The sequence below is a fragment of the Gadus macrocephalus genome, chromosome 7 (assembly GCF_031168955.1).
Source record: "Gadus macrocephalus chromosome 7, ASM3116895v1".
Taxonomy (NCBI): domain Eukaryota; kingdom Metazoa; phylum Chordata; class Actinopteri; order Gadiformes; family Gadidae; genus Gadus; species Gadus macrocephalus.
The window spans coordinates 11,114,169-11,139,133 of record NC_082388.1 but is presented as its reverse complement, the minus strand read 5'-3'; the positions used below and the strand labels follow the sequence as shown (position 1 = coordinate 11,139,133).

General features: G+C 46.4%; 3 protein-coding genes across 5 annotated transcripts in view; 2 read left to right on the top strand and 1 right to left on the bottom strand.

Annotated features, from left to right (window-relative positions):
* nrxn2a (neurexin 2a) overlaps positions 1-5,066 on the top strand; it is a 91,920-nt gene extending 86,854 nt beyond the window's left edge. Inside the window, exons 18-20 of the mRNA XM_060056227.1 lie at positions 4-177; positions 1,273-1,357; positions 2,335-5,066. Of these exons, the coding sequence (XP_059912210.1) occupies positions 4-177; positions 1,273-1,357; positions 2,335-3,185 (1,110 nt within the window). The 3' untranslated portion in view covers positions 3,186-5,066. The remainder of the gene's footprint in view (positions 1-3; positions 178-1,272; positions 1,358-2,334) is intronic.
* Positions 1-24,965, bottom strand: part of nherf4b (NHERF family PDZ scaffold protein 4b) — a 205,643-nt gene that overhangs the window by 39,131 nt on the left and 141,547 nt on the right. The gene's annotated exons all lie outside the window — the stretch shown is intronic.
* Positions 12,613-24,965, top strand: part of LOC132461528 (pecanex-like protein 1) — a 34,551-nt gene continuing 22,198 nt past the window's right edge. The window contains exons 1-13 of one of the 3 annotated variants that reach the window (XM_060056674.1): positions 12,613-13,273; positions 14,236-14,715; positions 15,665-15,873; positions 16,468-16,573; positions 16,814-16,853; positions 17,083-17,184; positions 18,295-20,124; positions 20,903-21,032; positions 21,698-21,870; positions 22,506-22,563; positions 22,879-23,062; positions 23,746-23,903; positions 24,451-24,604. In XM_060056674.1, coding sequence (XP_059912657.1) covers positions 14,563-14,715; positions 15,665-15,873; positions 16,468-16,573; positions 16,814-16,853; positions 17,083-17,184; positions 18,295-20,124; positions 20,903-21,032; positions 21,698-21,870; positions 22,506-22,563; positions 22,879-23,062; positions 23,746-23,903; positions 24,451-24,604 — 3,297 coding nt within the window. In that variant the 5' untranslated portion in view covers positions 12,613-13,273; positions 14,236-14,562. The remainder of the gene's footprint in view (positions 13,274-14,235; positions 14,716-15,664; positions 15,874-16,467; positions 16,574-16,813; positions 16,854-17,082; positions 17,185-18,294; positions 20,125-20,902; positions 21,033-21,697; positions 21,871-22,505; positions 22,564-22,878; positions 23,063-23,745; positions 23,904-24,450; positions 24,605-24,965) is intronic. The other 2 variants (XM_060056673.1, XM_060056672.1) reach the window with 2 other exon arrangements.

Below are 24,965 nucleotides of genomic sequence, written 5' to 3'. Positions count from 1 at the left end.
GAGGGGAACCTGCGGCTGGTGGGCGACTCGCTGTCGGCCGTCACCGCCGACGCCACGGCCGCGACGCCGGTGGCCGTGTCCGACATGTCCACCACCATCATGGAGACCACCACCACCATGGCCACCACCACCACCCGGCGCCAGCGCTCGCCCAGCCTGCGGGAGAGCATCTCTAAGGTACCTCGGGTGGAGGGGGGAGGTCGTAGCCCGGGGAGTCGTAGCCGGGAGGGTCGTGGCACCCCACCCCCCACTCGCTCCGTCATGCTGTACGCTAGCGACAGGACGGCGGTGGATTCAGGTGTTGAGGAGGCAAATTACACAAACAAACAATGCGTTCCAAAAAGGATGAGTGTAAACGCGTGTGAGACTCGTATGTGTAATATTGGAAGCGGTTATTAGTTTTCGCTTGCGGAATGCGTAGGTTAAACCTTGATGTAATGAGAAATTATTCATAATGTTCTCTCTTTGCCCTAAAATAGGATTAAGACTGTCAAATGTTGACAATATGGTCTGAATTAAGCCCTCCTAAATGTTTTAAAGCAACAAGGATTTGGCATCTTGTTCTTGGTCTTATTATGCATACAGTCACTGACTGAATACAAATAGCATCACCTACACACCATTTGCACCATTTCTCTTTATTTTATTTTTTTTGCAGTTGCAAAAACATATTGCTGTAAAATCAAGTCACAAATTCAGTTTTGTGCTGACTTAAAGGTACATGATGTTCCAATTCCACATTAAAACATCTATAAAATGACAAGACCTAAGTTATATATTTTGTTGAGTTCTGTACCAACATTATCCCAATTGTTTCCAACAATGAGAAATGTGTTTTTATAGTTTTAGTAGTTTTATCCACCATCACCTTACCAGCTCCACTGGTCAAATATAAATATAAGTTATAGTCTTTAAAGAAGACCAATATAATTTTTTTTAATGGCCACTCAACCTTTAAAGTGACCTCCATTTTACATAACGTTACATATTCTTAGGTGTCCATTAGTAAGAGCTGACATATTGCAATGGATACATTGTAAAGCGTATTGATAAAAGAACAATGTGTTATTTTTTCCAAACATAACCTAGTCTCTCACATATCTATCATTAGTGCAATTTAAGATAGGATAACACTTGTTCCCAGGTTGCGGAAAAATAAACTCAGGTGTGACAGCACTAAAAAAAAAATAGATATTGTGACGCGAATCCCGAGATGAGGTGGCTCTGTTTTAGTGATTGGATTGAGATGGACCTCCTGTCTCTCGTCTGCAGCCCCAGAACTCAGACGACATCCTGGTGGCGTCCGCCGAGTGCCCCAGTGACGACGAGGATCTGGAGGAGTGTGAGCCCGGAACAGGTGGGTCCCGGGCCCCGCGGCCCCGCCACTGGTGCTACAGTCTCCTCGTGGTTGAGTTAGGCACAGTGGGGGCTTTACGTGGATTAACCAGAGGTTTTATTAGATTTCTATGCTGCAGTGTAAATTTCTATGTGACTGGGCTCATGTCGTGTCGTGCATGAACACATGTACATACATTTGTCAGATTATAGGATCTCATGTACTGGTTTTGTTTGTGTAACATAATATAACATAAACTATATTTAACCCTGTTTACTGGGGTTTTTCTAAACATAAAATAGCCTATAGTTCCTTTGGGAACTTTTGACTGTGCAGTTTATTAACAAATAAATCTTAATTGGAAGAATGAATTGCATTTGGTAAATCATAAATAAGGTCCCTAGACACATCTATCAAAACTACAATAAGAATATATCAAAGGAGAGCATATCTTTGAGAAAGCACAAAGCACAAAGCACTTTGAGATTCTTGAATATAAAGTGCAGTATAAATAAAATTTATTATTATTATTATTATTATTATTATCTTAAATATGCTAGCATGTTTGTTAGAGTCCTCTTACAGATCATCGTTCATTTGGCAGATGTCGTTGTTGATGTGCCATATTGATCAAATACAACGTAGTCATTTATTTACCTTTTTCATTCTTACGCTTAAATAATAATTACCGCTACTATAGCTCCCACACATTTCGTGTTAAACTTAACGAATACATAAAAAAACACACATTTTTTTGAACCAACACAGTCAAGGCAGACCACATGTTGTGATGCTTTAATGAGTTGACATTCAAAATGTATGAGGCGGGTCTGGATCAGACCGGAGACGTTGAGCCCATCTAAACGCTAGCATCTGCGCCCGCCGTCTCTGGGAGCATCAGCATGTGGCCGTCTGACGGGGGAGGAGCCCAGTGGTTGCTAGGGGTGGAGCTCATGTCTCTAACGGCCGCCCCGTCGTCTGCTGTGCTTCCTTCCTAGGAGGTGAACTCGTGTTGCCCATAATAACGGTGGACTCCCTCGAGCCGCCCTCCATCGCCACCCGCTTCCCCGCCATCCCCCCTCCCCCCACCCTGCTGTCCCCGCTCGACACCACCAGAGAGTCCCTGATGGTGCCCCCCCACCCCTCCTCCTGCCCCCCCGACCAGGAGGACTGCGGTGACCCCGTGGAGGTGTCGGCCTTCGGCTCCGGCGAGATGACCGAGTCGGACGACGAGGACTTCTACGGCAACGCCAACAACTCCCCGCTGGTCACCGACAGGACCGTCCTGCCGCCCCCTCCCGCCGCCGCCGGCGAGGGCGGAGCCGGCAAGAAACCCCGCCCCCACCACCCTCCCCGTGCTCCCACCACCCACCCCGACCAGCCGCAGCACCACATCCCCGCGGGCAAAATGAACACCCGAGACCAGGTGCTTCTGCCGCCCGCGCCCCCCTCCTCCAGAAACACCCCCGGACTAACCTACCCCCCCAATTTTCCCCATGTGCCCACAGCCGCGCCGACGGGGCCGGACGAGGAGAAGGGCCGGCCCGGGGCGGTGGAGGTGATCAGGGAGTCCAGCAGCACCACGGGCATGGTGGTGGGCATCGTGGCCGCCGCCGCGCTCTGCATCCTCATCCTGCTCTACGCCATGTACAAGTACCGCAACCGGGACGAGGGCTCCTACCAGGCGGAGCAGGGCCACAGCTACGTCAACAGCAGCGGCCTGGAGGGCGCCGGGGGCCCCCGCAAGGACAAGGCGGACGGCACGGCCATGGGGCCGGTGGCGGCCGGGACGGGGACCAAGGCGACCGCCAAGGGCAAGAAGAACAAGGACAAGGAGTACTACGTGTGAGGGAGAGGACGGAGGGAGGACGAAGAGACGTGGACGGACACTTAAGAGGATGGATTGACGTTTTCATATCCCCCCCCCACACACACACACACACACACACACCCCCACCCCCCATTACTTCCTGCCCCGTCAGTTTTCAGAAAAGGTCACAAAGACCTAGAGATGGAGGTTGAGGGCAACGACGGTTCTGTTACGAGTTACGTTCACATTGGGACACAACGCGACCCGCTGAACGTTTGTCTAAAAAAAGAATAGGCCATGGGACCCGCTCTCTGTGCTGACCTCCGCTCTCTCATTCTGCCAGCGCCGTTCATCTACTGTCCTTTTGTTTCTCGATGTAATTACTGAGTTAGAGTGAGCATCCATTTTGGCTTTGTACATAGCAGGGATACGGTTAGGTAAGGCACATGCAGGGGACAGCTCTACATGTTGGTCTGTTGGGACTTTTTCTTTTTTTATACTTTCCTACGCCCTCTCCGAAGAAAAGATGTTGTGTGTGGTTTGCGGGGAGTGCAAGCTAGTTACTGGGTAATATTTGGTAGATTAGTGGGGAAGCCGAATCGATGCTGACCTAAGCTCCTGAGCCCGTACGTGGATATGGTTAATATTATATGAGGTCGACGCCCGGACTCATCTTCCACCGCAACACGGTTTGAATTTAAAAGTCTCCGATGGTCATTGGTTTTCAGTTGCCAGCGCCATATCATATTTAAAGCATGATATATATCGGTTTCCTGCTGAAAATGACAGACTTAAAAAAAATAGGTTCTAAAAAGTGTTCCACGTACTCCAATGAACTGTATATCCGGATGAGTCATAACCAAAGTCATCCATTTTATTTTTCACCACATTACAGTCAAAGTTTCCCTCATTAACCCTTGCTTCCCCGTAATATCGTCCACCGCCCCCCCGGACGCGAGTGGCAGGTCTGCGCCGCAACGTGTGGATGTACATACCCGGAGTAGACAGACTAACGTGACAAGTGAGGGCCTTTTTATAGACAATACAGGACACTTAAAAAGACTCTTATGTGTGACTAAATGTTCTGTCCCTATACCGTTGTCAGTGTTGAAACTCTTCAGTCCGAAGCACCGCGGGATCTTTGTGGTGATGAACAGAATCCTAAACCGAGAGCTTTCCCCCTTTTCTTTTTTCTCCACGTATTTACGTGACGCAAATGCGACGTCCTCCACGTACGCTGGAGAAATGCGAGGGTCTCTTAACTTTTTTTTTCCTTCTTGAAAAAAATTGTCCCGGGATAAAGCTAAAGCACACATTTAATGTAAAACATATCGTTGAAACATTGATATTCCTTGTAAAGCAGCCAAACATGTTTTTTTGTTTTTTACGAAAAAGAGAATTGTGTGAGATGAATAATGAAGTTTGTGAAACGTATTGATATTTCTCTAATATTTTGGTGTGTATCTTGTCGCCACCCCTTTCAGCACATTACTTTTTGATTGCCTTTTACTGAAATCCAGAAGAGAAGCACACCACACTCTGATAGCTGCAGTCACTTTGGTTCCTATTCTCGTGGCGGATTCAAGATGGTGCGGGTGAGACACTCAACAACTGGTTTTTGTTTGTTTACAAGCAGCCATTTATTTGTGCCATTAGCTAATGTTTCCAAACAGGTCTTATACTTAAACTCCACTGTCTGACGATGAATTATGTCTTCAGTTTGATCTGTGACCTATTCATTCTGTTCTGTTCTGTTTAGTTTTTTTCATGAAAGTGCCATTTAACATGGGCGTCTCAGTGCTCAGAAGTTATTTCATTCCTTATTCATTGCTATTGTATAGTGTTCCTGTGAAATGGATCTTAATATGTGTACAGACCATGGTTCAAAAGGACAATACACTTGATTATATACTTTGTAAACACTTGTGTTGGAGTGTTTCTTCAAGTATTGGTGTGACATTGCTACTTTTTTAATAGGCTACTTCGAACAGGGTTTCAAGGAGGTTGCCTTTAAATGCCAAAAGCAGTTATTTTTGGGATATGCTTACATAAGTAAACTTTCAATTCAGTTTGAGATCTTTTTAATGACTATCTATTAAATAATACGACTAATTAAAAACTAAATGTAAAGAAGTGAGTGAGGGCAGAGCTACCCTATTTGTAATAGCTGAACAGAAGACATATAAAGGCCTTCAACTTCGCTAACTCTTTGACTAAGGGAATTAGCTTGGCCATGTTTTAAAAACGGCACGGTTGTATCATCCAGATTCCCATGCTGTCTTTCTACCTAACTCACCTCTTTAGTATCTTACTCCCTCACATCCAGTCACTGTCATGAATGAATTTGAAGAAAATGAAGGACGGCCGTGATAGATTCAACGAGAATGGTTATTCTCCTAGTGTGTTAATGTCTTCTTTATTGCTTTTAAATGAAACATTGTCATTTCTGTAAGAAAATTGCCTCTAATTTAACTCTCCAGTTTATTAATAACTGTAATTGATATATTCGGAATTCAAATCATGCCTCATCCTTGCAGAATAACCCGACACTTTGGTATTGCGATGAAAATATTTCTCACCATTATTCAAGAGAATTCTCTTCTCAATGTCAAAGCAGCGATGGGAAGGAAATAATATAACTTGTACGATTAATGAAATTACATAGCTCTGCGATAAATCGTAGTGTTATTCATGAACTTATAAAATGTCTCTCTATAAGCCAGTGGTTTAGTGGGTTCGCTAGGAAAAGCCTTTGTGCTTTTAGCAATCTAACTATTCATATTTACTACAATTGTGTCTGAAACTTCTATACAAATTTACTGACAGTGAATACAGAAAGCAGTCGGAGCTGGAAGGTAAGGATCTGAATCCGGGATGCCGACAGGTAGGCCTTGCACATTGGGGATCATACCTCGAACACTTAGTTAGTGAAAAACATACGCTATATCCGATTGTCAGGTGTTTCCCACGCACAGACATGGGTCAGTGGGAATTTCTCAACACCAAGGAAGCAGTAGAGTGTCTTATTCTGAGATTATTGGAGGAACACACACAGGTCAAGTCTTTATTTGTAGATCCCTAACTTACAGTTGCAGTCTCAAAGGGCTTGAACGTCCTCCTACAACACCCCCTTAGGGCTCTCTAGAGGGCAAGGAAACACTCCCTTAATCCAAGGGAAAAACCTTGTGAAGGAAGACCGAAGAGGGAACCCTTGTTCCACAGTGCAATGGTTGCAGAATGGGAAAGACATATTATACAAGTTTAATAGACAAATGACTACAGGTGACATCATAAGAAGATCTGTCATCCACTTCCTATTTGCTACGCCACATGAGATTGAGGAATACAATAATTTACTTCTTGAAATGCAACTAGGCTCATGGCAATGTAGAGAAATGTAAGAAAATTGGGACTTGATTACTATTTATATTCCCCTCGCATTTCATTTCGTTGTAAACATATGACTTATTGAAACCATTTTCAGCTGACTTTGAAATATGAGATTACTCATGATGCTTTTGTAGAAGACGCATCTTTTGTTAATGATGGGGTTTATGAATGATGACTTCATTAGAAACTATCTCACTGAATATCAAAGGACTGTTTTCAATTTGAATACAAGCTTAAGATAACAGCCAAGGAATTAAGAAGGAGAAATTAAGTATCAGAACCATCTCATGCTTCATGCTGCATGAGTTGGAATTTAATCTATTATGAAAGATAAGGAGCGAAAGGATTTGGGTTCAGGGTGGGGTACTCGGCAGGGTCAACTGTTCCATGGGGGGTTTGACTCCCAGCCAGTCTCTGTGCTCTGTGCCCAGTATCTGAGGTACACTAACACGTTCCATCACCCTTGCTCTTTAATTGTATCCATCTTAAAACAGTTCCCTGTCAATTGCTTTGGGAAAAGTGTCTGCTGAAAAAGTAAATCACTTTTGCAGATTTTATTGCTTATAAAATCTAATTAATATTGATTCATAATTTATTTTAAGCATTCAGTTCAATTCCTGGTCTAATCTGGCCGTGTTTGATCTATATTTCATTATGTGCAGCATATAAATTATACACTGGATCCAAAAAACATTAGGAAATGGATACGCAATGGTATGAAATGGGTAAGCAATGGTGAACTGAACAACAAGTGGGTGGCCACAATGTATTTACATTTTATTAAGGCCAGACAAAATACTGAACCTTGTACAATGAAGAACACGAGGGGAGTCAACCATGATGTGTTTGTTAGTGTGTGTGTGTGTGTGTGTGTGTGTGTGTGTGTGTGTGTGTGTGTGTGTGTGTGTGTGTGTGTGTGTGTGTGTGTGTGTGTGTGTGTGTGCGTGCATGTGTGTCTTTGTGTGTGTGTGTGTGTGTGTGCATGCGTGCATGCGTGCATCTGAATGTTTAACATTCATGTTAAACAAACAAATGTTTAACATTTAAACAACATATCACTGATAATATCAAAGTCAGTTTTTGTAAATATTTATTTAATTTGATATATTTGATATATATATCTAAAATAAAATACAAATGGGCAATTAATAGTTAGCAAACCGTTTTACTTAACTGGTGAAAAATTTACAGAAGCTAATGTCAGAAGAAAAGAGAAAATAATACCGGTAGCGGTCTGGGCTATCCCGCGGTCAGGATGATCACGACTGTAATCATAATCATTTTCTTCATCCACATTATAACTGAGGTGTTCATCTGCCCAAACGGTTGTCCAAACTCGGTTGTCGTTGTGTTTGCCCTGATAAAGAACACTTCTCTCTTCAAACGCTTTAACATGCTGGTCCTTCTTACAACAGCAAAGGCACTTGTCCTTCCTACAACAGCAACAGCCACAACAGCAACAGCACTTCTTACAACAGCAACAGCGGATAACAATGCCGAGGATGATGATACATGCTAGGACCCCTCCAATGATGCCTGCAGTTGCCCCAACATTGGTAGTGGTTAAAGAAAGGCATCAACATTAAAGTGGTCATCTCAAAATGTTCCATTTTGACTCTTCGATGACACCTTTCATGATAATATGTAGTCGTTCTTATATATCATAACGGTGTCGCCACTGACACCCAGTTTGTAACATAATACTCATAATACTAATCCATCAAGTTAGGTTTTTGCACTCACTGGGAAGCACCGATAGGGTGAGGTTGCAGCTGTCATGACCAACAATGATTGTTTGCGGTACAGACCTAAAACCCAGAATCCTCCTTTGAAATATTAAAGAGCGCCAGGACTTCAACCACTATTAGAAAAAGACTCAACAAGGTTTTACAGGAAAGAGTTGGGTGCATCACTTATGCAACACAAGCCTTTCGTTCCCAATTTCCAACTGAGACTCAAATACTCTGGACATCAAGTAGAATATTGCAATGTATGTGGAGGAAAGGCCTACTTCCAGTGGCCCGGGGTGGGAATGGTCTGGGAGCATTTAGGACACTGTAGCTTTTCCATTTAAAAGTGGGACTAGGGGAGCCCTCTTCAGACATACAGCTGAGGCTGATATTGTTCCAGTATTCAGCATTGCCTTGGATCCCACAGCCAGGAATGGGTGGGACCAAACACAATGGAAAGTGCAAAATTAATGTATACAATAATGAAATTGGATTTTTGGATTCCCTGGATGTGGCTTAAGAGATCTTGAGAATAATTGAAGACGGCAGTTCTGTATTTTTATGTTTTCTCACCTAGGACCAATAGGGAATTAGTGGCTGCTGTTATTCCCTCGTCGTCTCCTTGGATAGTGACACTGCACTCGAAGGTGCAACTGTCCTGCATCATTACTCGATCTAGCTGGAGTGTGCTCTGTCATGTGATGTGGTCAACAGACATTTGAGCTCTGCCTTTGAAGTTCGGAGCGATGTCTGTCTGATGTTTGAAAACCAGGTAGCCACTGGCCACTAAGGGACACACACAAACCAGGTATGTTTACAACTTCCTTTCTCCATTCAGGGTGTTGCTGTCCAAGACAAAAGAGCTACAATTGGTTAATGATGTTATACAAAGTTTACCATTTCAAGGTTTTCATTCTAAGATGCACAGAACACATGCAGAGTCAGACTGGGCACTGAAGTTCTTATAACAAGTCACTGGCAAAAACCTATTTAGGTTTTGCCCTTTTGAATATTGTATCTGTTGTCAGGAAAAAGCCCAACCCATTGAAATATCTATTCATACACACATTTAATGAATCCAAAGAAAAATATAAGTCATTATAAAATGGAGAAGAGGTTAATGAGTAGCTAACAATAGCATTGGCTTTCATTCTTCCCAGGCATGTCATTGTACAATCAGTTTTCAGAGCAATCCAATAAAATAAACGTACCCACGGATCATTGTCTTTGTCAGCTTGAACCTCCCATTTCACTAAGAAAACGTTTGAGTTTGGCCTGGCTGGAGGTCCGTATGAACATGTCATGGCTATATCCCCTCCTCTCTTCCACCTCATAGTGATTCTGGGAAATAGAAATGTCAAGGCCACTAAAGCAGGACAGGACTGAAAAAATAACTGCTGAGAGAAATGTATAGAAATAAATAACAGAATAGGCTATGAATAAATTGTGTAATTCAATAAAGAATTTCAATCAATCAATCAATTTCAAAAAGGATGACTCCATTTGTAGGTAAGCCTGACAGGAAATGGTATGAACAGAATTACATTTTATATATAAAGTCTTATAATATTTGAATAGTACTGTTACATTGTATCAAATATTACACAGAGACATTGTTATTATACAATATTAACCTCAAAATCACTTGTTGAACCAAAAGGTAGGACAATGATTAACCTTGAACGGTTGGAGAAAGACATGGCAGTATAGGTCTATAGAAATGAGCAGGAATCCTGGAAAAATCGTAGCCTATCTGTAAAACCAAGTTATCAAGTTTCCTGAACGCTCTTATTTCGGAAGGTTTACGTAAAGACAGTTTCAGAACCTCCGAGACGTTTTGTATGCGGCAAGAACCCTCGGAAATTCCCTTTTCGCGTCCTTTGTTTTCGAGAATTCCGATATTTTTCAAGGATGCATCGATCCTCAACAATCTAAAATACCCACAATCCTTTACGTTCACACGCTGTGCAGGGTATTTAAAGATTGCGGATGAAAGCAATGCACATTGCTTTACACAAGGGAAGTTATTTGAACATTTCAGAAATAAAATAAAAAAAGCTTAAAGACCATTAAGCTTCAAATGTTCATTTTTGTATTTGTTCATCCCGTCGGGATTTTGATTAAAAGCCTAAATGTCGTAACCATCCAAATGGTAGGTATACCACGCGACGTTAGATTGTGTATCAAAGGTTTTTGCACCTGTAGAAGTCACACGTTAATCAGGGCGACATCTAGTTTTTTAGAAAAATATATTTTATTCGCAATGTCATTGAAATCACTACACTACCCATTAATCCTTAGGCCACCAGGAGCAGTGCAATCCATCAGTGCTCAGTGGCCAAGCCTGGTATTGCAGTTGTTTTAGCGTGCTGTGGACGTGTCCCTCGATTCATGGGGCCCAGAAGTAGATATCCCCGTTCACTCCAATACAAGCAGGGGGAACAGGAATGTGTCTCCGCAAAATGTTTCTGGATATCATCAAAGGCTCATAATTATCTTTATACCATTTACTAATAAAATGAAAGTTTTCTCTTATCAAAACGCCACCTGAAGCGTTATTATTATTTTTTTGCAGGAGAAGGAGGGTTGGGCAGCTGAAATGAGTCATAGTGAAACAAATGTTGTTTCGGCCTGGCATCCGAGAGGGCTCAGTGCACGACTCCGTTAACTTCTCGTGACTGAGGTTATTCCTTTTACTTAAAATTAATGACGTTGATGGTTTTTGGGCACTGTGGCGACTTCTTATCGCTTAAAGTCGCAAAGGGATTTGTAGACTGGCATATTTGATCATTTGATTCTCATATTTGATCATTTTGAGAAACAGAAAAATATATTTTAAAACGAGTGGTAATTACGATTTTTGTTTTAAAATACAAAAATGAACATTTAAATACAAGGTGTTATATTCAGGTCAAAAAGGGACAAACTAATCTAAAATAATAATATAATTAATAATTGTTAAATAATAATAATTGTTGAATAATGATTGTTGCCCAGATGGCAGGAGGAGAGTCATTGTAAAGATCAGATGTAGAGAATCATGTTACCGACCATACTTCCATGGTCGGTAAACAATGCAACTGTGGTACCATGTCGATGACAATGCTATACACTATATGAAACACTGCATACACACATACAATAACACGCTAAACTATTGTGTTGTAACCATTGCAAAAAGGTCTGCAATGGTTCATGGGATGAGGAGTTTCTCACTCTTTCTCAAAATGAAAAATGAATGTACACAGTCTAGTAACTTTGCCTTTTCTTCCGTTTTCCAAATAATTTTCCGCGGGCGCTGCTCCTCCACGCCGCCCTCCTGGCTCCAACACCAACCCCGCTGGCCTGCTGCATCAACCAGCCATTGCTGGTTGATTGCAAACGCAATCAACATTTTTACTGTGTCAAATCTCGTCTGTGTCGTGCGTTTGGGCTCCCCCTTCCTTGGACCATAACATGAAGCCTAAGCGCTCAACATTGAGTGGGTGGTAGGGAGGCAGGGTGGTGGTTAGGTGAAATATACCCATTCACCTAAAAGGTTAGGTGGAATTAGTAGTGGTGGGGGAAAAAATCTATTCTCCTCGGCCGGTATCACGATATTTTGCAATTATATCGAGACAGTTAGCGCAGCGGAGTATTGCAATATATTTCAATAATATTCTGATAAATAAATAAAATTGTTTACTCTGATAGCATGCAGCTTGTTGACCAACTCTTTTTTCTGAACAAAAATGCCAATATTCCCAAATGAATTAAACATTTTGGTTGAGGACCTTGCAACCATCAGGACTCGACTCTAGAAGAACAGATTTTTGTTTATTTTTCTCAATTTCATTGAAGCTCTAAATTACTCTTAATTGTATGATTATTCTCAGGTTTATGTTATTCTAGTATTTCTGTTTTATTTTACTCTATCATATTTAGAATTCTGATTTTATTCTCAGAATTCCATAGTTGTAACTTTAAAGTCAGAATTCTGAGATTTAAAAAATGACTTTAAAGTCAGAATTCTAAGCATAAAGTCAGAACTTTTCTTTCGTGTGGCCCTAATCCTCTTCCGTGTATAAGTAAGTTGAGCAGTCTTACTTTCCTAATGGTTTGTAGCGCCTTTGAATAATATGGGGGACATGAATCTCAATATATAGCAGAATAAAATCACAATAATATTGAATCGTGGCCCAAATATCGCAATACTATCGAATCGTCACATTTTTGCCAATTCCTACCCCTAGAAAGGTAAGTCCCAGGGCTACTCAGCAGCCCAGTCTCTTTACCCCACTCTGTTTTACTCAGCTGTGACGCGTACGCAAGTGGCCAATCAGTTCCATGGGAATCTCTCTCTTGCCGTACCTTCCAATGTGTGTATGTATGTATGTGTGTGTGTGTGTGTGTGTGTGTGTGTGTGTGTGCGCGCGCGCGTGTGTGTCTGTGTGTAAACTAGTTAGCCAAATGCTAGCATACTATGGGTGCTATATGATTTTGAACATAGCTACTGACAACGTTTCATGAGTCGTACGCAAAGCTACGGCAGGAAGAAACACATTTCGCTCCACATCGTACAAAAATGAAGGAAGAGATCCGCTGCCGGTGGACCTGTGGACAGCTTTTACACCAGAGAGGTTGAGACACTTCGGCCAGCAACACAGACAACCATGAGAAGTTAGCGAATGGCTACGTTAGTCAAGCGATAACTTTACTACAGCTCTGCTCATGGACCACCAGCTGCCCGAGCTAGCCTTCTGACATGGAAAAGATACATCAGAGATGTGTGGATGTACTGACAGAAGGCGGAAGGAAGATGAACTACAACCAGCAAAAATGCTAGTAAGCCATGCTAGTAGGCTAGCTCTAAGAGGCTGTTAATGTTGGGAACATTTTATTTTTAAACAGTGAAATGAGTGGGACTTTCACTAGCGTTGGAGCACTGGGCAACTGTTAGTGGCCTTTGATTTGGAAAATATCGGGGAGTGGTGGAGTCTGGGGGGCTTGGGATGTGCTTGGTTCTAGGTAAGTACTAGTAACTTAGGTTAGCAGACGTCTCAACTGACACCCAACAGCTACGCTGTTAGCGGGTCTACGGCCTAGCGTTACCCGGTAACCACCGCTTCTAGGTCGGCTTGTCTAGTGACCCAGCTAGCCATGTTAGCAAAAAGGCTAAGCTAAGCTAAACTAAACCTGCTGGGGGCTGACTCGTTTTTATAACTTGGGAGCTATGACATTCGGTCATTTTTAACACTTCAAAGTCCTTGTCACCTCACTGAACATATAGTGAATATTGTCGGTATGTATGTGCTTGTTGGAGCTTTAATGTCATCTGAGAGGATACACCTAGCCTGTAGTCAGGTGCGGTGACTTGGGTGTGTTGCTAGTGGTCTGAAGAAGCTCACTTCTGTCTTATCCTAAAGTTGAGAAAGTATTGATCAAATTCCAATTGACATGCATATTTCCGCTGGTGGACATTAAGGCTAAGTTATACAAAAGTGCTCTGTGCTGATTGATTCATTGATTGGGGTGTCACTGTTGGGTTATTTTGTTTTCGGTTCATGTTTTACCTTAATGCTAAGTGATCAGCTAACCCGGGCCTCTTACTCTCAAGCCTCTTGGCTAGTGCAATGCAACTGTCAACTGATGCACTGCTTAACGTCAAATACACGTATTTTACCTATTGAAACTCATTTAATTTAATTCAGTGCATCTAGTTTGTTGTCGGTTGCTTATGGACAATCAGCAAATAATGGTACTATAGACACATAGTTAAATGTAATTTTAAATTTGTTTTGGTATAAATTGCTTTTAAAGTTTAATAATGGTACTATAGACACATAGTTAAATGTAATTTTACATTTGTTTTGGTATAAATTGCTTTTAAAGTTTTCCGTTCATCTGACATTTGTTAGGACTCTATATTTTAACTGAATCATGTAGGCATTGCATTTGGACCAAAAAACGTATATTTTCTTTTTTTACAGGTTCATGTTTCTATATGCATTCATTGGATTGCCAATGTTCCAAAAAGTCCCTTTCCTGAATACCTGCCCAGGATAAGGACACGGATCTACAACAGTGGTTAAGCGAATGAGGGGATTCCAGCACAACAACATGCACAGACTCCAAAACCAATTTAAGAAACACAGGAGACAAGCCTGAGACAAGTTCTTGATGAACCCATCTTTGCTCAGATACCATCCCCAATGGAACTACTGCTGTAGACAGACGGCTCTGTGGCTGCCACTGCTGCACGGTATCCTGAGCTCCTGCTTCAAAGGGAGCCCTGCTGTTCCAACCTGGACGTGGACATGGGTTCTCAGGCTCTTCAGATACTACGGCAAGGGGTTTGGGCCTCCCTGACGGGGGGCTGGTATGTGGACCCACACCAGAGCACGTTCTCCAACTGTTTCCACCTCTACCTCTGGATATTCCTACTGGCCTTCCCCTTCCTGTTGTACATGGTGAGCATCCTTTCATTGTGATCTCGCTGGGCGGTTTAGCTACACAAATAAATACACTAAACTATCATGTCAAATGTGAAGACTTTGAACAGTTGGTTGCTGTGAACCGATTTAGCCGTTGAGCGCTGGTTGTGGTTAGACGCCTTGCTCCAGGGGGATTCCAGGTTGGCTGAAGAAACTGGGAATCAAACCCAGGATAAATAAATTGAGCCTACCAAATACTAGGCGAGCTTGACATTGGCGTTTTCTCAGAAGGCCACCAACCATTGTATGAATAAGTCAGTTTAAGTCACCTTTGGTTACACTTTGGATGACACAATCCATTCAACACAGACACGTTTTATTATGGTTACTCTGTTGTAACGTCTGGACCAACGGAAAAAATACGAGCCAAACAGGATGTATTACTCAACAATCATGCATGGACTGGAATGCTGGAATAAAAATAAGGTTGAAGTGCATTTTTGTGTCAGAAAAGGTTGAACCACATCTAACTCCCAAAGGTCCCGACTTGGATTAATAAAGTACTGTTAGTGTTATCTAATCAAAAGCCAATCATAATTTGCATGGGCTAGACAAGTGTCCTATTTTCCATGTGAGTGGATATTACATTATACGGAATATGCTGTATGAGTAATCTTTTTGGTGCTGTTGTTGGAGATTGAGATATGAGCTAGACATGGCTTGAAAACCTCCACAAAGAGGAGGAAATGGCTGCAGGCAACAATTCCAGTCTTTGTGGGTTGAGTAACACTTTGGGGTGGTGTTTATTTATAAACTATTCTTCTGTTTCGTTTTATCCATATTAAAACTACATGCAGCAGGTTTTTTTCTCAAGCCTAGTTTGAATGGGGACACTGAAAGGTTTTCTATCGAATGTGAACCAATTGCTGGTTTTTGGAATAGTATTGGATTTATTTTAATATGTCATTACGTGTTCACTCTACAGGCTCTCCCTCCTAGCCTGTTGGTCGCCGGCATTTACTGTGCCGTGGTGGCGGTCTTTTTCACCGCCATCAAGGTGGTGAACTTCCGGCTGCACTCCATGTTCGACCTGGGGGAGATCATAGAGAAGAAGCAGGCCTCGCTCTCCACAGACGCCCCGCGGTTGGAGGAGGGCGACGAGGGCTCGGGCACCCACGACGGGAACCAGCACAGGTAAGGCGACCTCGGAGATGGGCTGGCTCCGTCGTAGTTCTGAGGAGGAGTACCTTTACATTTAGTTTTAGACACTTGCAGTCGTATCGCTGATAACCGTCAAAAAGCATACAATCAGAATTGGACAATCTGCAAAGGGAAGCGGCGACCTCCCGGTAAGTGAGTGGATAGGACATGGTACATGCCCACAAATTGCATCCTAAATTCAATGCTCAAAGTACAATGCTCAAAAGTGCGGAGGTCGAAGAAGTGCAGGAGGATGATGTATAATGACTTTCTTTCCCCTTTTAGGAGCAAGTTAATTTATTTAGCCCTTTATCGCAACGCAAGTCTCAAAAGCCTATACAGGCCGGCATTATAATACGGCAGCCTTAACAAGCCCATAGCCCACTTAGAGGACAGGAGAGAAACTCCCTACAGCCCCACACGCATGCAAATAAGTAACTCATCAAAGGGGTCACGGCGAGGAGGTGCAATGGAGTGGGCAGTAATGGCAAGCTAAAAGTCGCTCAGGAAGCCATCAAAGTTCTGCTGGAGTCAAGTGCGCCCGACGACGGGGAAGTTGTGACCGTCGCTGTCCCACCTCCTCCGCAGGGACAGCCATGCTGGCGTGGAGATGACGGTCTTCCGGAAGGTCAACTCGACGCCGCCGGTGCGCTGCAGCTCCCAGCACTCTCTGTTTGGCCTCAACCAGGTGTCGGTGAGCCACGCTACAGCATATCCTACAGTCACATACACCAGCCTCCGCGCCGGAGTCCATTCCCTGAGTCATAGCGAAGAGGGTTGGGATTCGCTCTGCTGAAGGTCACATTCTTTTGTATAATAACTTGAGACGCTCGTCGTCTCCGTTAAAGGGTAATTTAACTGAATTAGAGAGTAAAGTGAGGCGGATTCCTGAGTGCTAAATAACAGATTTTCCCTGTTCTTGTTTAATTTAAAGGAGTTTCTGCCACAGCTAGAGGATACAGGCGGAACCAAGGGTAGGTATTTTAATTTCATGGCCTGCGTCCCAAAAATAAGGTGTGTGTGTGTGTGTGTGTGTGTGTGTGTGTGTGTGATGTATTAAAAGTGAAAAAAGAATCAAGGCCTTTTTGTTGCTCCCGCCCAATCGTTTATTCTGGCCTTCCTTAAAACATGATTCTGCTCCTGAGTAACAGTACAAAAACCTGCATGTCTCTTGTCGGTCGTTTTTGTCTCCTGATGAATTAGATATGAAGGAGATGATGATGATGCAGGAGCACGGCTGCCATAACGTCATGTTGACCACAGCTAATCGAGGGCTTCTTCGCCAGTGCTCCCTGGACACTATGAGTAAGCCCATCGCTAATCTCTTCTTCACAAGCTCTGAGAAACACAACAAGGCCTAACCCTGCTCTATTGTGTTGTAATCCACTTAGTCTACTCTTCAGTCGCTGTTGCTTTGTGGTGTTCGGTTGCCCCTAAGCTTGTATTTACCGCCACACATGACATTGTGTGTATAAGGTCCCTCGATCCACAATGCAAAAGAAGGAATAGATTGTATTCAATGCATGATGTGTGATTAACGAAGGCACGGTTGTGCGGTGGCTGGAGGTTTACCCTCTCAGCCAATCAGATTCTGGGTTCCTCTTCCAACACATCCACAGGCAAATTATAGGCATCCTTGAGCAAGAGTCCCAACTCCCCACCTTCTCCCCCATATGCATTACATGTGTCTGAATTCACTGTACATCTCGTGGTGATGATTAGATTCAACTTAATTGTCTTTGCACAGTACAATTATATGAAATACAGCGTTTCAACGTTGTATAATGAAATGTGAATGTGAAATGACAAAGTGCTGAGTTATACATGGTGACAGTGAATACGTTGCATCCCACCAATCCATTTAGTGGATATTAAAAGAAGGATAACACACAAATGATTGACTACCCTCCCCCTATCCCTCCCAAAGCCCTGGCCGTTCAGCTCTCAGACACAGTAATACTTAATTTACCTTGAGCCATGTTTTTAATGAGTGGATGTGCAGAGCCAACAGAACAGCTAGTTAAATACCGTATTTTAGGATCTCGTATGTTAGTCAGGCCAGTCGAGCAGTCATCGCGGGCTAATTACCATTGGCTTACAGTCATTGGCTGCTTTTTTAATAGGCTCCCTCGAACGGGCTTTCAAGGATGTTTCCTTAAATGCCAAAAGCAGCTCCCCTCGGCTCAACCGGAGTCTGTATTAAATCTCCAATGCTCCTACTGCTCTTTCCTGCTCCCCCCCCACAGGCCACAACTCCACAAACATAAGTTACCGTTAATGAGGCCTTCCTTCTTGCCTGCACTAATGACTCTTCGGCTGTCTTCATTACACTGCAGTAAAATCAATCTGGCTGATATTCTGCTGCTGAACCCGACGCTGTATGTAATCAATTCACCATCGTCTCCCTCCGCCCAGGGACTGCCACGGGGGTCCCGTCCTGCATGGCCGCAGCACGGGGCTCGGAGTACCCGGGCCTCGTGAGCCTGCCCGCCGCGTCTGGCTTCAGGGAGCCCCAGGACCACCCGTCCATCCCCCCGTCCCCCTCCAGCCAGGAGGACGGCGGCGACAGGGAGCCGTCCCAGGAGGGGGAGCGGCGCTCTCCGCAGAGCCCCGGGGACGCGCGCAGCCTGGGGGCCTACTCGCCCCTGGGGCCCTCGGCCGAGTCGGAGAGCCTGGGCGAGACGCCCCTCAGCCCGCTCATCAAGAGCAGCCTGAGCGAGGAGCTGAGCGAGAACCTGCTGGGCCTGGGCCTGGACCCCGTGGCGTTCGGCCCCGGGGCCAAGCGCGCGGGCAGCCGCAGCGGCGTGGCGCTGGCCGCCGGCTCCACCGACAGCTGTTTCAGCGCCGGCGGGGCCACCACGGACCGCGAGACGCTCAGCACGGTGAGCAGCTACCGCAGCGAGAAGACGGACTCCACGCAGCTGGAGAGCCCCTCCCTCAGCCTGCCGCGGCCCGCGGAGCCCCGGGCGCCGGCCTCGGGCCCCGCGGCCACCCCGGGCCCGGCGGCGGCGGCGGAGGACGGCGGCGCGGGGCCGGGCAGCAGCGACACGGACAACCTGTCGGACAGCGTGCTGCTGCGCTCGCCGTCCCGCGAGGCGTCCGTCGGCCAGGGGCTGGACAGGACGTTAGTGGAGGGGGAGGACCTGCCCCCGGCGCCCTCCGACGCGGCCCAGCCCCCGGCCGCCCGTGACTCCTCCCCCTCCAGCAGCGGGCACTCTGAGGTGTGTGACCTAGGCCGGGCGGCCCCGGCGCCCCCCCTGCCGCCGCCCCGCCAGGCCAACTCCGTCCCCGCCGGGCTGGCTCTGGGCCTGGGGTGCTCGGAGCCCGCCCTGCACCCCTCGGCCCCCTTCCTCCTGTCGGAGCAGCCGGCGGCCGCGCCGGCCCAGCAGGTGGTCCGGCCCAAGGACCTGAAGCTGCTCCGGGCGGGCGGCGCGGCCCACCGGCCGGGCCGGAGGAAAGCGCCGCGGAAGCGCGCCGCGGCCGGCAGCAGCAGCTTCGACTGCGGCTCCTACAAGCGCCACCACGGCCACCGGCAGCCCCGGGACTACATCCCGGTGCGCAGCCGGCTGGGGGCCAAGGCGTACAGCGAGAGCCTGTACGAGGACTCGAGCGACGACGACGACGACGACGACGACGACGGCAGCGACATGAGCGCCGGCTCCAGCCTGGGCTCCCAGCGGCGCTACAGCTCCGACGACGACGACGACGACGACACCAGCTCCTCCACCTCGTGCTACTCCCCGGACCTCGCCAGCGCGGGCGTGGCCTCGTCCTCGCTCCCCGCCGCCCTGCCGCCCCCCGCGTCCCGGGACGGCGACCTGTTGCCAGGAGAGACGGCAACCCACCACCACCACCACCACCACAACAACAACACCACCGTCAACGCCCTCGCCGGCGGCGGCGCGTCGCACTCCCGCGCCGCGCAGCGCTCCGCCAGCACGGCCAGCGCCAAGACCCACGCCCGGGTGCTGAGCATGGACGGGGCGGGGAGTCAGGGCAACACCACCGCCCTGCCGGGCGCCCTCCTCTCCATGCCCTCCTCCTCCACCCCCGCGCCCCGCACGCTCTCCGTCTCCAAGTCCGACCTGGAGGCCCGCACCCTCCACATCGACGGGGGCTTCCCCGGAGCCCACCACCACCACCACCTCCACCACCACCGGCTGGACTCCCTGGGCGGCTCCTGGACCGGGAACCAAATGGGCTGGAGGGCTGGGGAGCTGGTGGAGGAGGGAGCTGTGGGTGGAGGTGAGATCATAGTAATGTAGATGTAATGCAGCAAATGTAATACTTTGTTGGAGCCGAAGGGGGGATTCAGGAGTAATATAAATGCCACTGCAATAGTTGGGAGTGCTACTTGTGGTTCAAGGGAGTGTCCCCCACTCGCGCTGCACTAACTTCACCTTACAAGTTACAACGCTAACTAGCCTGAGTCAGTCGGGTGGGGATTCATTGTTGCTAGTTTGGTTTTTGTTTTGATTGACTCACTCGTCACTAGTTTATTGAGTTAGCTGGTGATTAACTGTCACTGTCGTTTCATTGAGGTACGTCCTGATTCACAGTCACTGTAGTGTGATTGAGTTAGGTGATGATTCAATATCACAGTAGTTGGATTGAGTAATGCTTCAGGGTGGAGTGTAGGAATGTCTGGTTTGAAGTACAGCCCACGAGTGTTTCAGATGAAATCCATTGGGGCATAATTGGGGTCTTAGTGAACCTATATATGTGGAGGCTGTTTTCTGTGCACTCGGCTGATGATTCATGGCAAGTCACCGTCCTGCGGTAACTTTTTTAAAGCACTGCGGCAATCTCCGCTCCCAGCCAATTGATAATCAATGAAATTGATAATCGCTGCATCTCATTGTCACGGTACCGCAGGGCGCGGAGGCGCTCCCTCACATATTTAATTTGGATACCTGGGGCGGCTTGAAAATATCGAAAGTTTCAATAAGAACTTGAAAGTGACACGGTATACTTGTCATCTCCTCCCCGTGCCTTACTGCGTCTGGTGCTGATGCTGCTGTAGCCATGGCAACAGAGGAGGGAAGCAAGCGGGACTCGGTCAGCAGCGTGAAGAGGACCCAGGCTATCCGGCGGAGACATAACGCTGGGAGCAACCCCACCCCTCCCCCCTCCACCATGGGCTCTCCCCCCAGGTGGGTACACTCACACACGCGTGCACACACACACACACAGGCTTAATCATGCCTTGCCTCTGTTCTCTCCATCTCTGCCCCTCCTCTCCTACCCCTGCACCATGCAGTCCACTCAACCGCCTGTTTTTTGATTAAACCTTCTCATAATGGCCTAGCACTTGTCAATTGCCTTGGTAGATTTTGTTTTGCTGCCTCATGTTGCTGATCCCTCATCTCTATGTGCAGTCTCATTATGCTGTCTTCATTAGGTTCGGTGTTCGGTGTTCGGTGAAATTCCTCACACAATACAATGATTGGGGCTAGATAGAGAAGTGGATGAGGGGTTGGACTCCTGTAGAAATCTAGATATAATCCATACTAATATAAAAAAATGATACAATATAAAAATATACAATAAATAATTATGCAGACTAAACGGTTGATTTCACATTACTGCACAATATTGGAATATTGATGTTGAACAGTATATTAATATTGCACGTGTTGGTGTGTATGTGGTCTAGTGGGAACAATGTTGGTTGTAAAGTCAGGCGGCAGCAGGAAGGAGCGGCGGTGCTTGTAAAGGTCCCCCCCATCCCCTGCTTATCTCCACAGTGGACACACACTCTAGTGCCGGAGTCGGCTGAGGTTATCTCCTTTGTGTGTGTGTGTGTGTGTTCCCACAGCCTCCAGGACCTCCAGCGCGCCCGCACCTCCTCCAACTCCAGGAACCGCACCCTGCCCTCGGCCCTGCAGTTCGCCTCCTCCCTCCTGCTGCCCCGGGGGGGGGGCGTCCACGAGGCCTCCACCTTCGACGACACGTCGGAGGGCGCCATACACTACTTCTACGACGAGAGCGGTGAGCGCGCACGCCATGCATCCGTCTGCTGCAGGCTTCTAAAGGCCCCGTGGGGGGATCTTGAGTAGGGGACATGGGCGTTCCCAGCTGTAGAGTCAAGCTGCACCGTGCCTTTGTGTAGGATTGTTCACCGTGATCAAAGTACGTGGTGCAGGTAGGGCTGCTCGATTATGGGAAAAATCATAGTCACGATTATTTTGGCCAATATTGAAATCACGATTATTCAAACGATTATTTTTGAGTTTGAAAACGTGTTGTATTTATTCGGCATGTCTCTCCGGATTTTTTTTTTTTGGAACAGAGAAACTTTGCCAAAAACTTTGCCACAAAATGGTCAAAAAGAAAATGCCCAATCTAAAACGATAAACAGATATATATATCCAGCTGTTCTGCCCTTTCTATAAAACATAAAAAAATATATATATTATGTTAATTTTATGATCGTTTGACTCTAAAATCGAAATCGCGATCAAAATCCGATTAATCGCCCAGCCCTAGGTGCAGTTTGAATTGTTATTGCGGCACCTTCGTGGTCGGATCGGACGAGGCCCCGTTGTTTGAACCTGATCATCAACACAGGAATGACATTGTGGAGCGATAGCCTGTCCGCTGACGTGCGGTGTGTCCTGCTGTAGGAGTGAAGAGGTCCTACACGTTTGGCCCTGCTGGAGGCGGATACGAAGACCCTATGCAGTAAGCCCTCCCGCTCTACTCCAGCGCTCTACTTTTGCTGGTAGTATTTCTTCAGTGCAGAAGCTCAAGCCGACGTTTTTCAGTAAATTAGATGAATGTCAGCCTTCAAATGATCGTGTTTTTATGCAGCACAACCTTCTCCAGTGTTAAACACGGTCACTACCCTATTATGTTTGAATGTATTATATTTAATTATGTGTTGCCACCCGCTATTGAGAAGAAAGGCACAGATTTCGTATAGATTTAGATAAGCCTCACCATGGGAACCGGTAGCTTTCTCCCCCTGCTTGAACCCCCTGACCCCCGCCCCTGCAGGGAGAGGGAGAGGGAGCGGGAGCGGCAGAGGGAGTTGGAGCGGGAGAGAGAGAGGCAGTCGCAGTCGTCGAGCTTCACCTCCACCGAGGTGCAGGAGGGGGCGCCGGCCTTGTCCATGCTCCAGCCGCGGCCTGTGGTCCTGCAGGGCATGCGGGTGAGACAGGTGCCCCTGGAGATGCCTGAGGTGAGCCACACCTGTTTGAACTCCCACAAACCCCCTTGATTTGAACCAAGGATTATCGTTATTATTATGAAGATGATGCATACTAAGAATGAAACGTATTTGTTTAATTGTTGAGGGCAGAAAAGTCTAGTGGTTAGCGTGACTCCCAGCCGGGAGGTTCTTGGTTCCAACCCCACTGGCAGTCTACCTGACTGCATCTATGAACACGATCTAAAATATGTCTTAGATATCGTAAGCCCCTTTGGATGAATGCTTGTATTGAATGACTAAATAGTCATTTGTAAATGGATTTCAAGTCCTCATACCGTATACCATATAAGGGGAAAAGGAAGAGATGGGATGTGTCAAAACTGTTGAATTGTTAATAACGACGTGTTGAGATTGTTCATAAAATGGGTGCGACTGTCGAGATGTGAAATTGAGTTAACAAGAAGAAGACAAAGAAACTCAATAGCAATAGCCTTCTTTTTATTTCATTTTCTAAAGTGAGGTGCTTTATTTTAAGAGGCACATTTCAAAGCTCTGGCTGTTTTTTTTTTTGTTTTTTTTAAGGCAGTACTTATTTATAGCAAAAGGTAATAACATAAAACATCAAACAAATAATGTCTGCTACTACCTGTGTATGCTTATGTAACCCTGTGTCCCCCCCCTGTCCCCCGTGTACCCCCCCCCCCCCCCTGCAGTTCGACCTGGACCACGAGTCCCTCCAGGAGTCCCAGGAGAACACGCTGATGATCGAGGAGAAGGCCAAGCCCAAGCAGTACTACCGCTTCTGGGTGCTGCCCGGCCGCTGGCTACGGGTCCGCTACGACCGCCTGGCGCTGCTCGCCCTGTTGGACCGGTAGGGCTGCCCCCAGACAGAACCGGGGCGCCGGAGTCTCGCAAACACACAGTCTAGTGGTCAGGGGGTTGGACCTCAAGTCGAACACATGTCTGGGTTCGATGCCCAATGTTCATACTCTATCTCGCACCCTGGAACACGATGCCCTGATTCCCCTACCCCAGTGGTTCCTAACCACGGGGTCCCCTGTTATGCATATGGGGTCACAGGACGTTGCTGACATAAGCTGTAGATATTTGATGCAAGCAAATAATTATTTGTAAGTTCTCATAGATGTCCTGTGTATAACAAACAGCCTGCCTATTGATTACATTACTTAACATTTTCAGAGCTAGTAATGTGGCCACGGGCCATGAGGATGGTAAACACTACCCTACCTGCTCATTAATGACATTATAATATTCATCAAATGAATTACTTTTAATAATAGATCTAATCTAAATATTCCCTCTATCCCGTGGCTCCAAAGCCAATCATGACTCCCTTTTCTGTTGTACTCCGAGCTTGGTCATTGATTGGGTATCTCTCTCTCTGGTGCCCCCTGCAGGAACCGCCGTGTGGGGGAGAACGTGTTTGCGGTGGTGCTGGGCAGCCTGGTGGCCTTCCTGGGCTTCCTGCTGCTTCTGCAGGGGTTCTTCAGAGACATCTGGGTCTTCCAGTTCTGCCTGGTCATCGCAAGCTGCCAGTACTCCCTACTCAAGGTACTGTGCCTCAGTATTATGAGTGCTTAGTCGGTACTCCCTACTCAAGGTACTGTACCTCAGTGTTTCGAATGTTTAGTCAGTACTCCCTACTCAAGGTACTGTACCTCAGTATTATGAGTGCCTAGTCAGTACTCCCTACTCAAGGTACTGTGCCTCAGTATTATGAGTGCTAAGCCAGTACTCCTTACTCAAGGTACTTTACCTCAGTGTTGTGAGTGCCTAGTGAGTACTCCCTACTCAAGGTACAGTGTTGTGAGTGCTAAGTCAGTACTTCTTACCAAGTTAGAAATACCTCCATCTGATGATGGGGTATTGGGTCAGTACTGCGTACTCCAGGTTCTAGTACCTCCACCAGATT